Here is a 17799-nt window from a genome sequence, read left to right on the forward strand (position 1 = left end):
CACTTCTAAAAGTTGTTCTGAAAGGTTTTCATTAAGCCAGCTAGTGGCTAGATATGTGGCGGTTCGATAAAATGATTGTGTTCTCCCTTGTTGCTTTGCAGCATTTCTTCTATTGTTTTTTGATTTTGAGGTAGCTCTTTTTTAAGCTACTTTTTACACATGACATTGAATTTTTAAAGAGAAATTGTTTAGGTCATTTCCCTTTGAAAATTTTGTACACCTTCTCCCGGATTCTCCTTCTCTCTCTTCTCCCCTCCCACCTGTCCAGCATCACCCCTTCTTTCTCCTCTCTCCTCCAGTATCACCTCTTCTCTCTCTCTCCTCCTGCCCACCCATCTAGCATTTCTCTCTCTCTCTCTCTCTCAGTGGCACTACCCACTCCTGCCCGGTTAAACCATTTTGAATATCAGTCCCTAGATGTTTAGCGAACCTATTTCAATCTGTTTTACAGTAAGATGAACATGAAAGGCATCACATTCTGAATTCTCACCTTCACATGTCATCATCGGTCCTGGCTCAAAGCCCTCCTCACAGGTGCATTCAAAGCTGCCAATAATATTTTTACATGTGCCATTTCCACAAGGATTTCCTACAGCACATTCATCAATATCTACCAAGAAAAAAAATAATAAAAATTAACATATCTGTACATAACATTGGGTGCACATTCCAAATTAAATCTGTGAATTCGTTGAGCTGGACAGAATGAAATCCCCAGCGTCAAAATTAGAACAGTGGAAAGTTATTTAGGGGCCCTTTTATTAAGCAGCGTTAAAAAGTGGCTAGTGCTATTTCCAGCACAGGTCTTTCCCACGTGCTGAAGCCACTTTTAACATGGTGGTGAAATGGTTCCATTTTCCATTATTCTAATTAATGTCCACATGCTAATTTCCCCATTAGTGTGTGGCTATTAGCATGTACTAGCCCACCTCTTCAATGCTGCGTTCGGCACCTAACCCTTACCGTTCAGTGAATCCAGACTGACCCAATTTGACTGCCCCTATTGGACCGACCGTTCACTTGTCTATTAGATTGTAAGCTCTTTGAGCAGGGACTGTCTCTCTTTGTTAAATTGTACAGCGCTGCGTAACCCTAGTAGCGCTCTAGAAATGTTAAGTAGTAGTAGTACTAGTGGTTAACGCACCGTGATGTAGCTGCGCTAACCGATTAGCACAGAATATGCCTATTCTCTGCCCCCAGCCACGCCCCCAGTGCTAAAAAATAAATTCTAGTTTTTAGCACATGAGAAGCATGTGCCAATCCCAAAACTACTATGTAATGCCTGAACACATACTGACATTAGGCCAACTGAGGCGGGGGCCTCAGGCGATACTAATTATGGAGCGACATCTTTCCCCCTTCCTTCCTGAACTCCTCTCCACAAACTACCTTCTTTTTTTGTTTTTCAAAAGTCGGCAGCAGCAGTAATCCCCATACACTGCCCTGCCACTGGCACCACCGTCTCCTCTGTACTGTGGCCCGCCTCTCTGACATAACTTCCTGTTTCCTCTGAGGTGGGCTGCACAGTACAGAGGAGATGCTGGTGCTGGCAGCAGGGCAGCACATGGGGATCACTGCAGCCGCCAACTTTTGAAAACAACAACAGCAAAACAGAAGGTAGGCTGGGGGTGGGGTGGGGCGGGAAGGAGTTAGCGGGGGCTGCGATGCTGGGGGGCCAGACTGCCATTTCATCCCTGCCTCAGATGGCAGATTGCCATGGGCCTCCCCTGCGTTCTGAGGCAGTGGATTTTAACCTGTGGTAAGCACACGTTAGTACTTACCGCAGCTTAGTAAAAGGACCCCCTTAGTCTATGGAGAGTGGTTCTTTAAAAGCATGCCAAAAGTCTGTATAGGCTACCACAGTTCTTTAATCGCTCTTAGGGAAAGGGTTACTTTTATCTTAAGAGCCCACCATCAATTTTCACTGATGCAGCAGCTTCCTTCTTATGCAGCGTTCCTAAATGATATCTGGAATTAACTCAAATGTGCCATAAACCTGTGTGTGCCTAGTCAGGACAACCTCAAACTATTTATTTTCTATGTATCTATGTAAAATGATAAACAGCACCAATTATTATAAGACACCACCTTGTCATTTTTGCTGCTGGGTACTGACACAGTTACGCCTCTGGATGTTTTTTGTACTTCCTTGTTATTCTGAACGTCTTAATGTGGAGGCGTAGCCTAATGGATAATGCAGTGGGTTAAGAAGTTGGGGAACTGGGTTTTATTCCCACTGCTGCTCCTTGTGACCCAGGGCAAGTCACTTAACCCTGCCTTGCCCCAAGTATAAAAACTTAGTGGCCCTTTTACCAAACTGCGGTAAAAAGTGGCCTTAGCACATGGTTACTCAGGTCATTACGGCCATTTTTACCACATGGGTAAAATGGCCGAATTTTCCATTTTTTGAATTAATGGCCTCAAGCTAATTTTCCTATTAGCTCATGGCCATTAGCGTGTTAGCCCGTGGTAAGGGCTCACGTGCTAACCACGTGCTAATCAGTTAGCGTGCTTACCACAGCTTGGTCCTTATCTGGTGACATCATTTGTGTTTCTGTAATGTGTCATCTCTGATATAAATACATTTTCCTTTAACTGTGGTTCATTTCTACAAATCTGATAAATCTCAGTGCCTATGAAGAGTGTCCCAGAAAAAAAAACATACCTTCTGTGAATTCCAGTTACATTTAAAGTTACATTTAAAATTTAAGTTTTGTGAGCTTTCGAAAATAGTTTTTCACAGTTACGTACCTTCACATTCAACTCCACGAAGAATGTAACCAAAGGGACACTCGCATCTGTATGAGCCATCTGTGTTGATACATAGTCCATTTTTACACTTCTCTTTGTCTTCACACTCATCCACATCTTATCAAAAGAAAGATAAAAAAAAAATCTGATGACATGAACTATTGCCATTACTTTTGCTTATGATTAATCAAAGCCTATCTACTGAATTGGTACCTTCTAATTGGAAACACTCCTATGTTACACCTGTATTAAAGTCTCCAAAAGCAGATTCTTCTATTGCTCAAAATTACAGACCTATTTCCAATCTTTTTTTGGCAGCAAAAGTAGTAGAAAGAACGGTACTTGGAGAACTGCTTAATTTCCTGGAGGCCACCAATATTTTGCATTCTATGCAGGCTGGATTATTTCCGATCTGACGAAGAAGGGCAACCTTCGAAAGCTAATCAAGAAACGTATTAAGTTCTGTCCAATAAAAAAGGTATCTTATTTTCTTTTCCATGTTTTATTTTGTTTGATTTCTATTGATAACCTTAAGAGTGGACTAACACGGCTACCATACCTCTCTTAGTAAAATGTGCAATTTTAAATAAGGGTGATGTTGCGTTGGCAATTTCATTGGATTTGGCCTCAGCATTTGGTCCTGTAGATCATGATTTATTATTATTAAGATTTCAGAAGACCGGCATATCATCTACAGCTCTTCCTGGTTCACTTCTTGTCTTAAAGGTATGACTTATTCAGTGTTAACAAGGAGTTCTCAGTTTAGAAAGTTTCAGTTGAGTAGTGGGGTCCCACAGGGTTCCTCACTATCACCAGTACTTTTTAATATTTTCATTGCACCATTGTTCATCCAGCAGTTTGGAGTCAATGTTTCTAGCTATGCAAATGACATTCTAATAGTAGCAAATGTTGGTGCTGTAAAACCAGATTTGACGCTTATCCAAGAATGGCTAAAAGAGCATTGCTTGGTGCTAAATGTCTAAAAGACCTATACAGGTAATGGGGAGAAACCTAGTATACCAACTCTCTGGGGTGTCCCTGTTCTCTCAGTGAATACTTTTAAATATTTAGGCGTATTGATGGATTCCCATTTAAATTTTGAAAATCAAGGATATAATAAAGAGATTTTATATTTTAAGATTATTAAGATCAGTAAGACATCTCTTTGACGAAAAATCATTTCATATTTTGATTCATGCTCTTTTTGTCTCAAAGTTGGATTATTGTAATGCAATCTATGCAGGGATATCAAGGGCCAACCTTAAGCATCTTCATACATTGCAGAATACTACAATTAGATTATTGGGGCTTAGTTGAAAATATGAACATGTTACGTTGCCGTTAATTTTAAAATATCATTGGTTCCCAATTTCCTGAGTACAGTTTAAAATATTGGCTTTAACCCATAAGGCATATTATTCTCTTCAACCAGGTTATTTGAATGCTATGACCATTCCATATACTCCAGGAAGGGTTTTAAGATCCTTACAGGATAATAGATTGGTGGTTCTATCTGTACAGAGGACAAGATTAAGTTCCACTGGAGTGGGGGCATTTTTCTATCTTGCTCCATTTTTGTGGAATCAAATTCCAAGTTATATTTGTCCTGAGGAAAATTTTAAGAGATTTAAAATATTTGTGAAGACTTATTTTTTTTTAATTTCAGGAGGTTTTTAATTTGGATATTGATGGTGAGGGTACAGTATATTAGGGTCTCTGAGGATGGTACTTTCCTGTTAAGAGAATGATTCTGATGTTTGCTGTGTATGTTTGAGTAGGTCTGTCCTAATTTCTCTTTTATTTTTGATATTATTTGTATCCTAAACTGCTTTTGGTTAAGCGGTACACTAAATATTTAATAAACACAAACATGAAAGCCACAAAACATTGTCATGAAATCTACCTAGGAATGTGATCTTTAAAATTGCTTACCGATTCGTTCATCACCAGTGCCGATAAGAACACCAATTCCGAAGGGGCAAATCTGACGAAACGCCTCTGCAAGTGAAAGATATGGATAGGAAGTCATGCTAAATTTTCTAAAATGTCAGCAAAAGATCAAAGTACACTGCCATGTATTCTTTTTGTGACTGACCATTTTGCAGGGGAAACAAAGTGCTACCTATGCGGTAATGAAAATCCATGTTAACTTACTTCCCGATATTCAGCTGATGGTGCTCAGCATTTTCATATACAATAACTGCTGTGGGCTAGTTTGTGCCTGAATGTTCAGAACTGGCCCCTATCTGGAAACTGGCACTGAACGTCCATGCACTTACAGGCTCATGGAAGTTATCCAAATATTGACAGTAGTCAGTGCTGGTACCCAGATAGTTATCTGGAAAAGTTACGACTGCTATTTATGTGATCCTACTTGCCTAGCTAGTTATCTGAGCATAGGCAATCACTGGTGAAAGCTAGAAGGATGCTTGGGTGTATAGGGAGAGGAATGGCAAGTAGGAAAAAGGAGGTGATGATGCCCCTGTATATGACTAGTTGAGACCTCATTTGGAATACTGTGTACAATTCTGGAGACTGCACCTTCAAAAAGAGATAAACAGGATGAAGTCGGTCCAGAGGGTGGCTACTAAAATGGTCAGTGGACTTCATCATAAAGCTTATGGGGACAGACTTAAAGATCTCAATATGTTTACTTTGGAAGAGACATTTAAATATATATGTAGCATAAATGCAGAGGAGGCAAGTCTCTTTCAATTGAAAGGAAGCTCTAGAACGAGGGGGCATAGGATGTAGGTGAAAGGGGACAGATTCAGAAGTAACCTGCAGAAATACTTCTTCACAGAAAGGCTGGTGAATTTCTGGAATGGCCTCCCGGTGGAGGTGGTAGAGACAAAAACTGTATCTGAATTTAAGACAGCTTGGGACAAGTAGATGGGGGAAGGGCGATATTCATACTGCAGAAGTTAGCCGGGCTGCCTCCCGTGGTCGACACTGAGCCCACATATTCAGTGCAGGGCCATTTCTGGTGACTGCTGGTTTATTTTTGGCCAGTTTCAACTTAACCAGCCAAGTCAATATTCAGAGTTGGTTGGTTAAGTTGAAACCAGCCAAAGATAGGCCTGAAATTTTGGCGGCCCAATTTGGCCACCAAACTTAGCAAGAGATGCACTGCATATTTGCGGATAGCTGGTTATATTGCATGATATAGAGGGGCATAATTGAAAGGGATGCCCAAGTTTTGCTGAGGACGTCCTCACAAAACGTCCCGATGTAGGGGCACGGAAACCCGTATTATTGAAACAAGATGGACGACCATCTTTCGTTTCGATAATACGGTCGGGGACACCCAAATCCTGAAATTTAGGTCGTCCTTAGAGATGGCCGTCCCTAGACTTGGTCGTTTCTGATTTTCAGCAATAATGGAAACCAAGGACGCCCATCTCAGAAATGACCAAATGCAAGCCATTTGGTCATGGGAGGAGCCAGCATTCGTAGTGCTCTGGTCCCCCTCACATGCCAGGACACCAACCGGGCACCCTAGGGGGCACTGCAGTGGACTTCAGAAATTGCTCCCAGGTACATAGCTTCCTTACCTTGTGTGCTGAGCCCCCCAAAATCCACTACCCACCACTACCATAGCCCTTACGGGTGAAGGGGGGCACCTAGATATGGGTACAGTGGGTTTTGGAGGGCTCACATTTACCACTACAAGTGTAACAGGTAGGGGGGGATGGGCCTGGGTCCGCCTGCCTGAAGTGCACTGCACCCACTAAAACTGCTCCAGGGACCTGCTTTGATGGACCTGAGTATGACATTTGAGGCTGGCATAAAATATTTTTAAAGAAGTTTTTTGAGGGTGGGAGGGGGTTAGTGACCACTGGGGGAGTAAGGGGAGGTCATCCCCAATTCTCTCTGGTGGTCATCTGGTCAGTTCGGGCACCTTTTTGAGCCTTGGTAAAAAAAAACAGGACCAGGTAAAGTTGTCTAAGTGCTCATCAGGGACGCCCTTTTTTTTCCATTATGGGTCGAGGACGTCCATGTGTTAGGCACACTCAAGTCCCGCCTTCGCTATGCCTCCGACACGCCCCAGGGAACTTTGGTCATCCCTGCGACGGAAAGCAGTTTGGGCACGTCCAAAATCGACTTTCGATTATACCGATTTGGGCGACCCTGTGAGAAGGACGCCCATCTTCCAATTTGTGTCGAAAGATGGGCATCCTTCTCTTTCAAAAATGAGCCTGATAGCCAGTTAGCTGCTAAATGCTGACCACGAATATTCAGGGGAAGATAACCAGATATCTCCTGCTGAATATTTGCAGATAGCTGTTTAAGCACTATTTAACTGGCTAGGAGTTGTTCCTGGCTGGTTAAACTGTACTGGCAGAGGTTCTTGGTTACGTTCAAATAATGATCCTATCATTAAAGACATATTCCACCAGGTTATAAGATCCTCAATCTCTGTAGAACCAATAAGAGAGGTGGTGGCTTAAGACACTACTTGATCAGAACAACTTAGTATTTGCCTAGTGGGCAGGAAGGAGTGATTACCAGTTGCTTCTGCTCTCACCTGTGCTAGAATCCAAAATGATGCTGGCAACACCTAGCAGTGGTCTCATGGTACTACTGCTAAGGGTCATGTTTTCATATAGTCCTTTACCATGGGAGTCAGCAACCTGTGGTATTGAGATTCTACAGGTTGGTGATTCCTGTGGTAAATCAAGGTTTGGTATAAACCTGCCTTTTACCGCACCTTGATAACTCCCCCCCTTACACACGTAGATCGTATACATGTGTAAAAGAGATTCTAGACAGCTGCTATTTACACATACATATCCACACACCCTGTAGAAATATGAAGGGGACATAGTGGTGGCGTGGTTTGGGAAGGTCTTGGGTGGAACTAAAGTCTACACGTCAGTGGCGTCGCGAGGGCAGCTGACACCCGGGGTGGGTCGCCGCTGCACACCCCCCCCCCCCCGGGTGCAGCGCGGCGCACCCTCACCCCTCCGGAGCGCAACCCCCCCCCCCCCCCCGAGAACATACCTGGAAGGCGGTGAGGGGCGGGCGGGAGAGCCAATCCGCCGAGTGCACGCCGCTGGGGGGTGTCGGCGCCTCGCTGGTTCGCTGCTCTCTCTGCCCCAGAACAGGAAGTAACCTGTTCCGGGGCAGAGAGAGCAAGGAACCAGCGAGGCGCCGACACCCCCCAGCAGCGTGCACCCGGGGCGGACCGCCCCACCGCCCCCCCTTCCTACGCCACTGCTACATGTGTATTCTCCATTTAACAAGGGGAATATACATCTACAGAGAAAAATATTCCTGTCAGATTTTATAGCAGCTCAGAGCCACTCACAGATTCGGTCAGGGCTTTATACGATGACTTAAGGGAATTCTTCTCCTTAATCCTCCATTGTTATTTCTATCTTCAGCGTGAAACCAAATTAAAATTATAGCCGCACTACTAAATTGGCAGCATTTACACATATAGGTTTGTAAAATGGGGAAAGAACATGTGGAAGCAGTGGCACTTACAAGTGGAAGTTGCATAATTGCTGCTTTCATATAGACGCTGCCAGATTTGTGCCATTCATTGTATCCACATGTATATTTCTAAAATGGCTGCTCCCATTGTATGTGCTACTGGTACTTTATAAAAGGCTCCATGCTGACAGAGCCTTTTGTAAAATACCGCTGGATCTGAGCATGTCTTGACCTGGACATCTCAGTTCCGATTTCTACATTCTGTGTAAAATGGGCCTTTAAGCATATATTTCCTCAAGTTTGTTGCCCACAGACAGAATAGCAAAACAAACCCATAGTCTATTTTCTGGGCCAAGGATTATAAAATGTGGCATACCTTCTCCTTCAGTAGGACAGGGTAAACATGGTTCACCCCATGCGGCTGCTTGCATGGCACAACAGCATTCCTGTTTCGTGTGGTTTTTGGGTTTGGGGGATGAGCATCCTGTGTCTTCAAACTTTGAATAGCAGAAACTTATCCTTAAATCTACAGAAATATAAACAATAGGGTTATGCATTTGTCATCAGATGGTAAGGAAAACATAAACTTTAGTACTTTTCTCCCTAAAGGAAATATGCATGGATTTTATAGCAAACTAGCAGAGGTACCCAACATTGCATGGGAAATGTGATATTGCATCCAGTCATATTTCAAGGCAAATGGACCGCTGAGCCCCCTCAAGAACCCCTAGGTATGTGTTTGCTCAGAAAGTGTTATTTGGCAGTTCTTCGATACTATTGAATGCCACAATCTCATTGGTCAGATAAGTGGGCTGACCAAAGAGAGCCTATATATATATATATATATATATATATATATATATATATATATATATTAACCAAAAGTAGTCACTGACCTCCTCCTGGATGACAGGATGGTTCTTGGCAAGTTTCTTTGCATTGGTTGGTACTGTGCCCAAATGCATGAAGAACAAACAAACAGGCAAACAAACGTTCTCCTTTGATGTTCTACACCGTGTTAATATTGGTCATTAATGAGCATAAGCTTAGAGTTGTACTACTGATAGCTAACGTAAATGGGAGATGATGAAGTAGGCACATGATACTGCAAATAGGAAACTTCCTGGTGTCCCCCTCCAGTAGTGAGTGGGCGGGACATCCCAGGCTGACGCTGTCCAATTGGTTTAGCCCCTCTCTGTGGAGGGGGACACCAGGAAGTTCGGATCCAATCAGTTCAAAGCTCTAAAGTGATGTCATCAGGGAAGCCCTGCAGGGAGGAGGAGTTGGGTCAGCAGCCAGCCAATGAGAGTCCATCTTCAGGGAGATTGGCGTTCTAGGATGTCAGCCAGCCAATAGAAGGAAGCAGCAGGAACATCTGGGGGTGGAACCAAGCCCTGATGCTGATTCCTCACAGACGAGAGAGCAGAAGAGATTTTTCCACTTTTTCCCAGCAGCGGGAGGCAGGGAGCTCCAACACAGGTATGCCCATCCAAAAAAAAAAGTGTAAATGTACTACTTTCATACACGCAGCTTGTCTGCGTGTATAAGAGCTGTCTGCAGCATGCGCAGAGCAGCCACGCATAGCGATTGACTGTTCTGCGCATGCTCAGCTCACCGACTGGCTTCCCCCATATCGCATGCAAATGAGCTGGGTCACAAAAGCAACGAGCAGCTCATTTGCATGCGATTTTCTTTGTGAATCCCTCTGTGTTTCTAAATCGGTAAATTTTTACCAATTTGGAAATGCAGACAGATTCTTAACGGGACCTTTGTGCATCTGGCTCTTAGTCAATTCTGTGCCAATATTCAGCCTTTAACAGCCAAGATAACCACATAAATAGGACTGCATAAAACACAGTCCTATCTTTATGCAGTTCATCATAGACAGTTAAGTGTTGAATATCACACTTAACAGCTATGGGGTCCTTTTACTAAGCCGCATAAGGCTCTATGCGTGTCCAACACGTGCCAAAATGGAGTTACCACCCGGCTACCGTGTGGCTCTTGTGGTAATTTCATTTTTGGTGCACGTCCGATACGCACGGCCAAAAAATAATTTATGCATGGCCAAAAAATAATTTTTATTTTCGGATGCGCGTATCGGATGCGTGCCAAGTGGCATTTGATGCGCGTAGGTCATTACTGACCAGTTACCGTGTGATATTTTACCACTAGGTCAATGGCTGGCGGTAAGATCTCAGACCCAAAATGGACACACGGCAATTTTCATTTTGCCTCACATCCGTTTTCGGCAACAATTAAAAAAAGGTATTTTTTTGCAGGTGCGCTGAAAAATGATTCTGCATGCGCCCAAAACACGCACCTACACTACAACGGGCCATTTTTTCAGTGCACCTTAGTAAAAGGACACCTATGTTTTTTTAACCAAAATTAGTCAATGACCCAGCATTGAATATCTGGGAAAAATGCTGACTGCCGCAAGCTGAGTAATTATCCCTATAAGTATCATTCCTGGGCTACAGGGAAGGTGTGTGCAAAACCAAAATCAAAATAGCACTAAAAAAAGGGAAATTTGGATTGTATATTTAGGGGCTTATTTTCAAAACACTTAGGGGGTCTTTTACTAGAGCTTAGCTGGAGTTATCTGCAGCAGGGCCCGTAGGAATAAGATGGGCCCTGCTGCAGATAACTCCAGCTAAGCTTTAGTAAAAGACCCCCTTAGACTTAGGTTGCATAGTAAGTCTAAGAGCTTTGAAAATACGCCTCTTAATCAGTTACCTTTTTCAGATCTGAGCTCAGGACAAATTACAGTTCTGGTATTGTAGCTATTTCTATGTCCACAAGGGCTTATAAACTCTGAGGCAATGGATGGTGAAGCGGTTTTCCCAGAAGTAACAAGCTTTGAGCCCACTGCTCCCACCACCAGCCTAGTCCCCCACTCCAAATTATATAAATGTGACCGCCCATAGTTTAGATAAAACAACTTGCCTTGACATCTTCTGCCACTAGAGGACAGCACAAATCCTTCCGGGCACAGGCATGTGAAGCTTCCGGGAACATTCTTGCATGTACCCAAAGTGCAAATTTCTGGATCTGTTACGCATTCATCAATATCTATAAGAAAAAGTAAATAGAAACTGATTGATTTATTGATATTTCATTGAAGTTAATGCAAATGCATTTTTCTTTTTCAAACTGCATGAGCGAGCTAGATTCTGCATATGGTGTCCAAAATGTAGGTGCATTGGAATAATGCACCTAGTGCTATTCTATAAGCTGCGTCTACAGTAAGATGCGGTTTATAGAATAGCACATAGGCTGGGGGAATGCGTGTACATTTAGGCACTGCCATTTACACCACTGAAAACCTGGTGTAAAACCTGGTTTAAACGCAAGTTCCCTCTAATTCTATAACTAGACAGGTAGATGTGATTGACACCCCCTACACGCCCACACCCCTCCCATGGCCACGCCCCCTTTTCAGCTACATGTGTTGGAATTTACAGGCATCTCTTTTTAGAATATGCCTAAAAAGAAGCGCGCATAAATTCCAATTATTGCCAATTAGTGATGGTAATTGGCCGCACGGACATTTTAACGTGCGCTACTCTCCACGCCTTAAATAGAATCCAGGGGTTAGGGTTTATAAAATACTAGCATGAGTGACAGATATCATACCTATCTTGCAGGAGTGCACACTTATACATGCTCTCAAACAGATATAAATGTCCAGGCTTAGAATGTGTATATTTTTAAATCTATGCATATATTTGTGAACTCTGATCACGGTCCACCAAATTCCATCTCTGTAGATGGCTACTGCCAAAATACACACCACTATGTCATTGGCACGAACTTTTATACTGGGTCAGTATTTTAGGAGGGCATTTACAAGCACATCACATACATGTGAAAATGAATTTATAAAAATACTCCCAAAGTGGTTTCTTGGTACATTTTTATAAAAGATATGATATGAAATAATGTTTTTTGAGAATTTGTAAACATGTATTATTACTGACGGGAATTCTTGAAAAAAGACTTTTTCCCTTTCGCTGCCTATGGAGAAAGTTTTTACTGAACATGGATCTGTGTACCCTGAGTAAAACATTAGGGGTCCTTTTACTAAGCTGTGTTAGGCACTAATGCACTCCAAATCAGCAAAAATGACCTAATTCAGGATGCGCTTAAGCATCATGTGTTAATTTTTGTATTTCCATGTGTTAAATGCACGCTAAATAATTTTATATATGTTTTTTATGGGGTGTGTCAGGGGTGGAGAATGGACATTCCTGTGTTAACCAGTTATTTCATCTACATTATCGCATGGGTACCTTTACCGCCTACAAAATAGGTGACGGTAAGCAGTGTTCCCGCTAAGCTGAGCGGGCAGGGCTGGTCTTAGGGCGAGGCGACTGAGGTGACCGCATAGGGCTTCGCGCTCAAGGGGGCCCCCGCGTGGCGCGCCTCTGCCCCCGACCGCCCGAGTTCCAGTCCCCTCCCTCTGAATTTTAAGTTACCTCGTTGGGTTACAGGCAGCAGCAGGAGTGAAAAGCATGCAAGCTGCTCGGCGCTTCAGAAGCCTTCCCTCTCTCAGCTCTGGTCCCGCCCTCGTGGAAACAGGAAATGAGGGTGGGAGCAGAGCTGAGAGAAAGAAAGGAAGGCTCCTGAAGCGCTGAGCAGCTTGCACGCTTTTCACTCCTGCCGCTGCCTGTAACCCAAAGAGGTAACTTTTAAAATTCAGAGGGAGGGGAACTGGAGCTCGGAGGGAGGCCTCGGAAGGAGGGGAGCCTTGGAGCTGGGAGGGGGGCCTTGGAGCTGGGAGGGAGGGAGGGAGGCCGGCCTTGGAGCTGGGAAGGAGGGAGGGGGGCCTTGGAGCTGGGAAGGAGGGAGGAGTCCTGGAGCTCGGAGGGGGCTGGGCCCTGGAGCTGGGTGGGTGGGAGGGAGAGAGGGAGGGGGCCCTGGAGCTTGGGAGGGGGGCCTCGGAGGGAGGGGGGATGGTCCGGGAGCTCGGAGGGGATGGCCTGGGAGCTTGGAGGGAGGGGTGGCCGGCCCTGGAGCTAGGGTGGGGGCAGGGCTAGGGTGAGGCCCCATCAAATTGGTCTGCACAGGGCCCCGCACTTGCTAAGACCGGCCCTGTGAGTGGGAGTCCTCCAACTTCATTGCTGCTAGTGGGTGGTGGTGTTTCAATATTGTGTTTACAATTGCTAGAGACAGGCAGGTTCCATGGAGTCCTGCAGAGCTTGCCTGTCCCTCACTACTTAAAACGTGATAGTGAAGCAGCACCACCCACTGGCAGGACTATAGCTGGAGGACATCCACTCAGCTTAGAGGGAACAGTGATGGTAAGTGCTCATATGGTAATTTTGGAAAATGGCTGCATGCTAAAGGCAACATTAGCACTCAACCGTAACTGAAAATAATTGAAAAAAAGCCATTTTTACAGCTGCGGTAAAAATGGTCTTAGCGCGTGGGAAAGACCCAGGTAAGGGTGCACTAAGGCCAGTTTTTACTGCAGCTTTGTAAAAGGACCCCTAATTTATATTGTAAGTTTGTTACAGATAAATAAGACAACTAATGTACATGAAATTGTTACAAAAGTCAAATAGATCTGTGATTCTATTAACATAAAGTAGCAACCATGGGGTCAATATTTAAAACATTTTAAGCAGGCAGGAAAGGCTCCTGTCCAGTTAAGTGGCACTGACCAGGTAATCCCCAGCTTTTCAGTGGCATGTAACTGGACAGTGCCACTGAAAATTTGGGGAGACCGCGGCCTTGTAGCGCTATAGAAATGCTAAGTAGTAGTAGTAGTAGTGCCAGGGCAGTACAGAGGTGGAGTCTGGATGGAGCTGGAATTAACCCAGTTAGCAGCAATTTTCAGATCACTAAACCCCTGATTCTATAAAAGTTGCCACAAATTGCATGCACAAATTTAGATGTGTTCCCGATTTGCAAACACAATTTAACTGAATAACAAACCAGTTAGTGCTAATAATTGTTTTTTAACAAGCAATTATTGGCACTAATTAAATTTAATTGGGACCAATGTGTGAAAAGTTAGGCGTGGGATACCACGCCTAAAATTTACATGCGGTCCAAAAAAGGGGGCACAGAAATGAGAGGGTCATGGGCATTCTGAGGCAGAACGGTGGCGTGGTTTTGAGTTATGCACGTAATTACAGAATAATGGTTCTCTGCATGCAAAATTTAGGCATGGGCATTTGCACCACATTTGCGTTGGTGCAAATGGCTGTTCCTAAATTTATGCACAACTTTCTGCTTAAGAGTGTATTCTATAAACCACGCCAAACTTTAGGCTTCCATATCATCAAGCTGATCAATCCATAGACTGGTGGGTTGTGTCCATCTACCAGCAGGTGGAGATAGAGAGCAAACTTTTGCCTCCCTATATGTGGTCATGTGCTGCCGGAAACTCCTCAGTATGTTCTCTATCTCAGCAGGTGGTGGTCACACACAGCAGCAGCTCTGGCTAGGCCTCCAAGCCTAATCCTTAGGTTTTGTTGAGGCCTGGGGTTGAGGGCTCTTTTGAGCAAGTGCAAACCTGGTGGTGCCAGGTCCCTCCTTTTCTCCCCCCTCCCGCTGGCTCCGTTAAAAAAAAAAAAAAAAATTTTAAACGTCCTTAAAGGCGTTTATTTCGACGTTTATTTAAACGTTCATTGCAGCTACTCACTGGGACACCAGTTCGTTACAGCTCGGAGCGGCAAGCAGGTAATTTTACCTTTTTATAGCGGGCAGGGGGTTCCCCGATTCTTCTCCTCGTGGCATATGGCGTCGGAGGGCGAGGGCGCAAAGGGTCGCTCCCCGGATCGCTGGAGCGCTTCTAGAGGGGATGCGGGGGTTTTACAGCCTGATTCGCCCTTGATGGGTGACAGTTTAGTGACCGATGAATGTCCCGGTCCTTCCTCCGGCGTGGCGGTTTTTCCCGCCATAAACGCCCATCCCCCGCTCCTCGCCTCCGCCATCTTGGCCGGCCACGCGGCTCGGACGGCTTCTTCGTGGGCCGCCCTTGAGGTTGGAGACATTAATGCCATGAACGCCCTTAATTTGGGCGACGGCACAAAAGCGGCTAAAGTTAAGCGCCGTTCTTCCCGCGCGGCTCCTTCGCGGAGTGTCGCGCCGGACGCCATTTTGGATGCGCAGCATGTCTCTCCCCCGCTCTTGCGAGCGCCGGTTGAGGGTGCGTCTAGGGCTGTTGCCCAGGCTGCGGAAGTGCACAGTCTGGGGGGTTTCTCCCCCGAGTTTGTTTTGCTGCTGCATCAGGCTTTCCTCATGCAAAACGCTGCCCCTGCTCCCTCGTCTGGTAAAGAGGTTGAGGTTCCCAGAGGTAACGCCCTCGGGTTGATTCCCAGGCCTTGGAGGACTTTGTCTCCTCCGATGTAGATGAGGGCAGCGTGTCTGAGGTCTCCCAACGGTCCTTTGCGGATTCCTTGGAGGAGATAGATCCCCGCTCGGATGGAGCGGATGACCCCTCTGCAGCGCGGCTTTTTAGCCCAGAGGATTTGCCCAACCTGTTGTTACAGGCCATGGACACTTTGAAGATTTCCTCTCCGGAGGACGTCTCTCCCTCAGCCCCTGTTGGCTCTGCCATTATGCTGGGGACGAAGCGCCCGCCTAGAACCTTCCACGTGCATGATGCCATGCACACCTTAATTTCGGCTCAATGGGATGTCCCGGAAGCGAGCCTTAAAGTGGCTAGGGCTATGTCCCGCCTCTATCCTTTGGCTGTGAGTGAACGTGAGGCCTATCTGTGGCCTACCGTGGATTCTTTAATCACTGCGGTGACTAAGAAAACGGCTTTGCCGGTGGAAGGTGGCACGGCCCTGAAGGACGCCCAAGACAGAAGATTGGAGGCGGCCTTAAGGTCGTCCTTTGAGGCGGCTGCTTTAAGTTTGCAGGCCTCAGTTTGCGGCTCCTATGTGGCCAGGGCGTGCCTGACTATGGTGCAGCGGGCTTCCCCCTCGGATCATTCCTTGAGGGCTGATTGGCCGGCCCTGGAATCGGGCTTAGCCTATTTGGCAGACTTGCTGTATGATGTCTTGAGGGCCTCAGCTAAAGGCATGGCTCAGACAATCTCTGCGCGGCGGTGGCTTTGGCTGAAACATTGGTCTGCTGACCACGCCTCTAATTCCCGCCTGGCTAGATTGCCTTTTAAAGGCAAGCTGCTCTTTGGGGTCGAGCTGGACAAAATCGTGACCGATCTCGGCACGTCTAAGGGCAAGAAATTACCAGAGGTCAGGGCTCGGGCTAGTCCTCGTCCCGGTACCTTCAGAGGACGGTTGCAGGAAGCCCGTCGGTACCGCCCGGGCAAGTCGGGCTCCTCTGCCCCTTCTTCCTTCAAGAGGAATTTCTCCCCCAAGCAGCATTCCTTTCGCAGAGACCGCCGTCCCGGAGGTGCTCCCTCCGGTCCTCCCCCAGGGTCTCGTACCCAATGACGGGGCCTTGGTCCACGCCCCAGTGCAGATTGGAGGACGGCTGTCCTCGTTTCTGGGCGAGTGGACCACAATAACTTCAGACGCGTGGGTGCTGGAAGTCATCAGAGACGGCTACAAGCTAGAGTTCTGCCGACCCTTAAAAGACGGGTTCGTACTCTCTCCCTGCAAGTCTCCGGTCAAAGCTGTGGCAGTGCAGCAGACCTTGGACAATCTGATCCGCCTGGGCGCGGTCGTTCCGGTGCCAGAAAGTCAGCTTGGCAAGGGACGTTACTCCATTTACTTTGTGGTACCAAAGAAAGGAGGTTCTGTCCGGCCTATCCTCGACCTCAAAGGGGTCAATCGGGCCTTGAAAGTGCGGCACTTTCGCATGGAGACTCTCCGCTCTGTTATAGCGGCAGTGAAGGCAGGAGAGTTCCTGGCATCCTTGGACATCAAGGAAGCGTACCTGCATATTCCCATCTGGCCTCCTCATCAACGCTTTCTGCGTTTTGCAGTCCTGGGACGACACTTCCAGTTCAGAGCCCTCCCATTCGGGTTGGCTACTGCTCCGCGGACCTTTTCCAAAGTAATGGTGGTCTTCGCGGCCTTCCTACGAAAGGAAGGGGTACAAGTCCATCCTTATCTGGATGACTGGTTGATCCGAGCCCCCTCTTATGCAGAGTGCGGCAAAGCTGTGAACCGGGTAGTTGCTCTTTTGAGCTCCCTGGGATGGATCATCAACTGGGAGAAGAGCCAGCTGCGCCCGACTCAGTCCCTGGAGTACCTGGGAGTTCGATTCGACACCCAAGTGGGCAGAGTGTTCCTGCCAGACAATCGGATTGTCAAACTTCAGGCTCAAGTGGACCAGTTCCTAGTAGCCTCTCCTCCTCGGGCTTGGGACTATGTGCAGCTGTTGGGCTCTATGACGGCCACGATGGAAGTAGTGCCCTGGGCCAGGGCTCATATGAGACCACTTCAACAATCTTTGCTGCGGCGCTGGACTCCGATGTCGGAGGATTATGCTGTGCGCCTTCCCTTGGACCCAGCAGTGCGCAAGGCGCTGAGCTGGTGGATGCAGACAGTCAAGTTGTCTGCGGGAATGCCTCTGGTGACCCCAGAGTGGATTGTCGTCTCGACGGACGCCTCTTTGTCGGGCTGGGGAGCCCACTGCTTGGGAAGGACAGCGCAGGGGCTCTGGTCTCCTGCAGAGGCA

At 46.4% G+C, this 17799-nt stretch overlaps 1 protein-coding gene across 1 annotated transcript in view; it reads right to left on the reverse strand.

The window, feature by feature from the left end:
• Positions 1-17799, reverse strand: part of FBN1 (fibrillin 1) — a 415078-nt gene that overhangs the window by 43307 nt on the left and 353972 nt on the right. The window contains exons 50-54 of the mRNA XM_030189555.1: positions 11140-11265; positions 8567-8716; positions 4684-4749; positions 2752-2868; positions 491-610 (exon numbers count right to left, since the gene is read on the reverse strand). Coding sequence (XP_030045415.1) covers positions 491-610; positions 2752-2868; positions 4684-4749; positions 8567-8716; positions 11140-11265 — 579 coding nt within the window. The remainder of the gene's footprint in view (positions 1-490; positions 611-2751; positions 2869-4683; positions 4750-8566; positions 8717-11139; positions 11266-17799) is intronic.

This window comes from Microcaecilia unicolor, chromosome 1, assembly GCF_901765095.1.
Source record: "Microcaecilia unicolor chromosome 1, aMicUni1.1, whole genome shotgun sequence".
Classification (NCBI taxonomy): domain Eukaryota; kingdom Metazoa; phylum Chordata; class Amphibia; order Gymnophiona; family Siphonopidae; genus Microcaecilia; species Microcaecilia unicolor.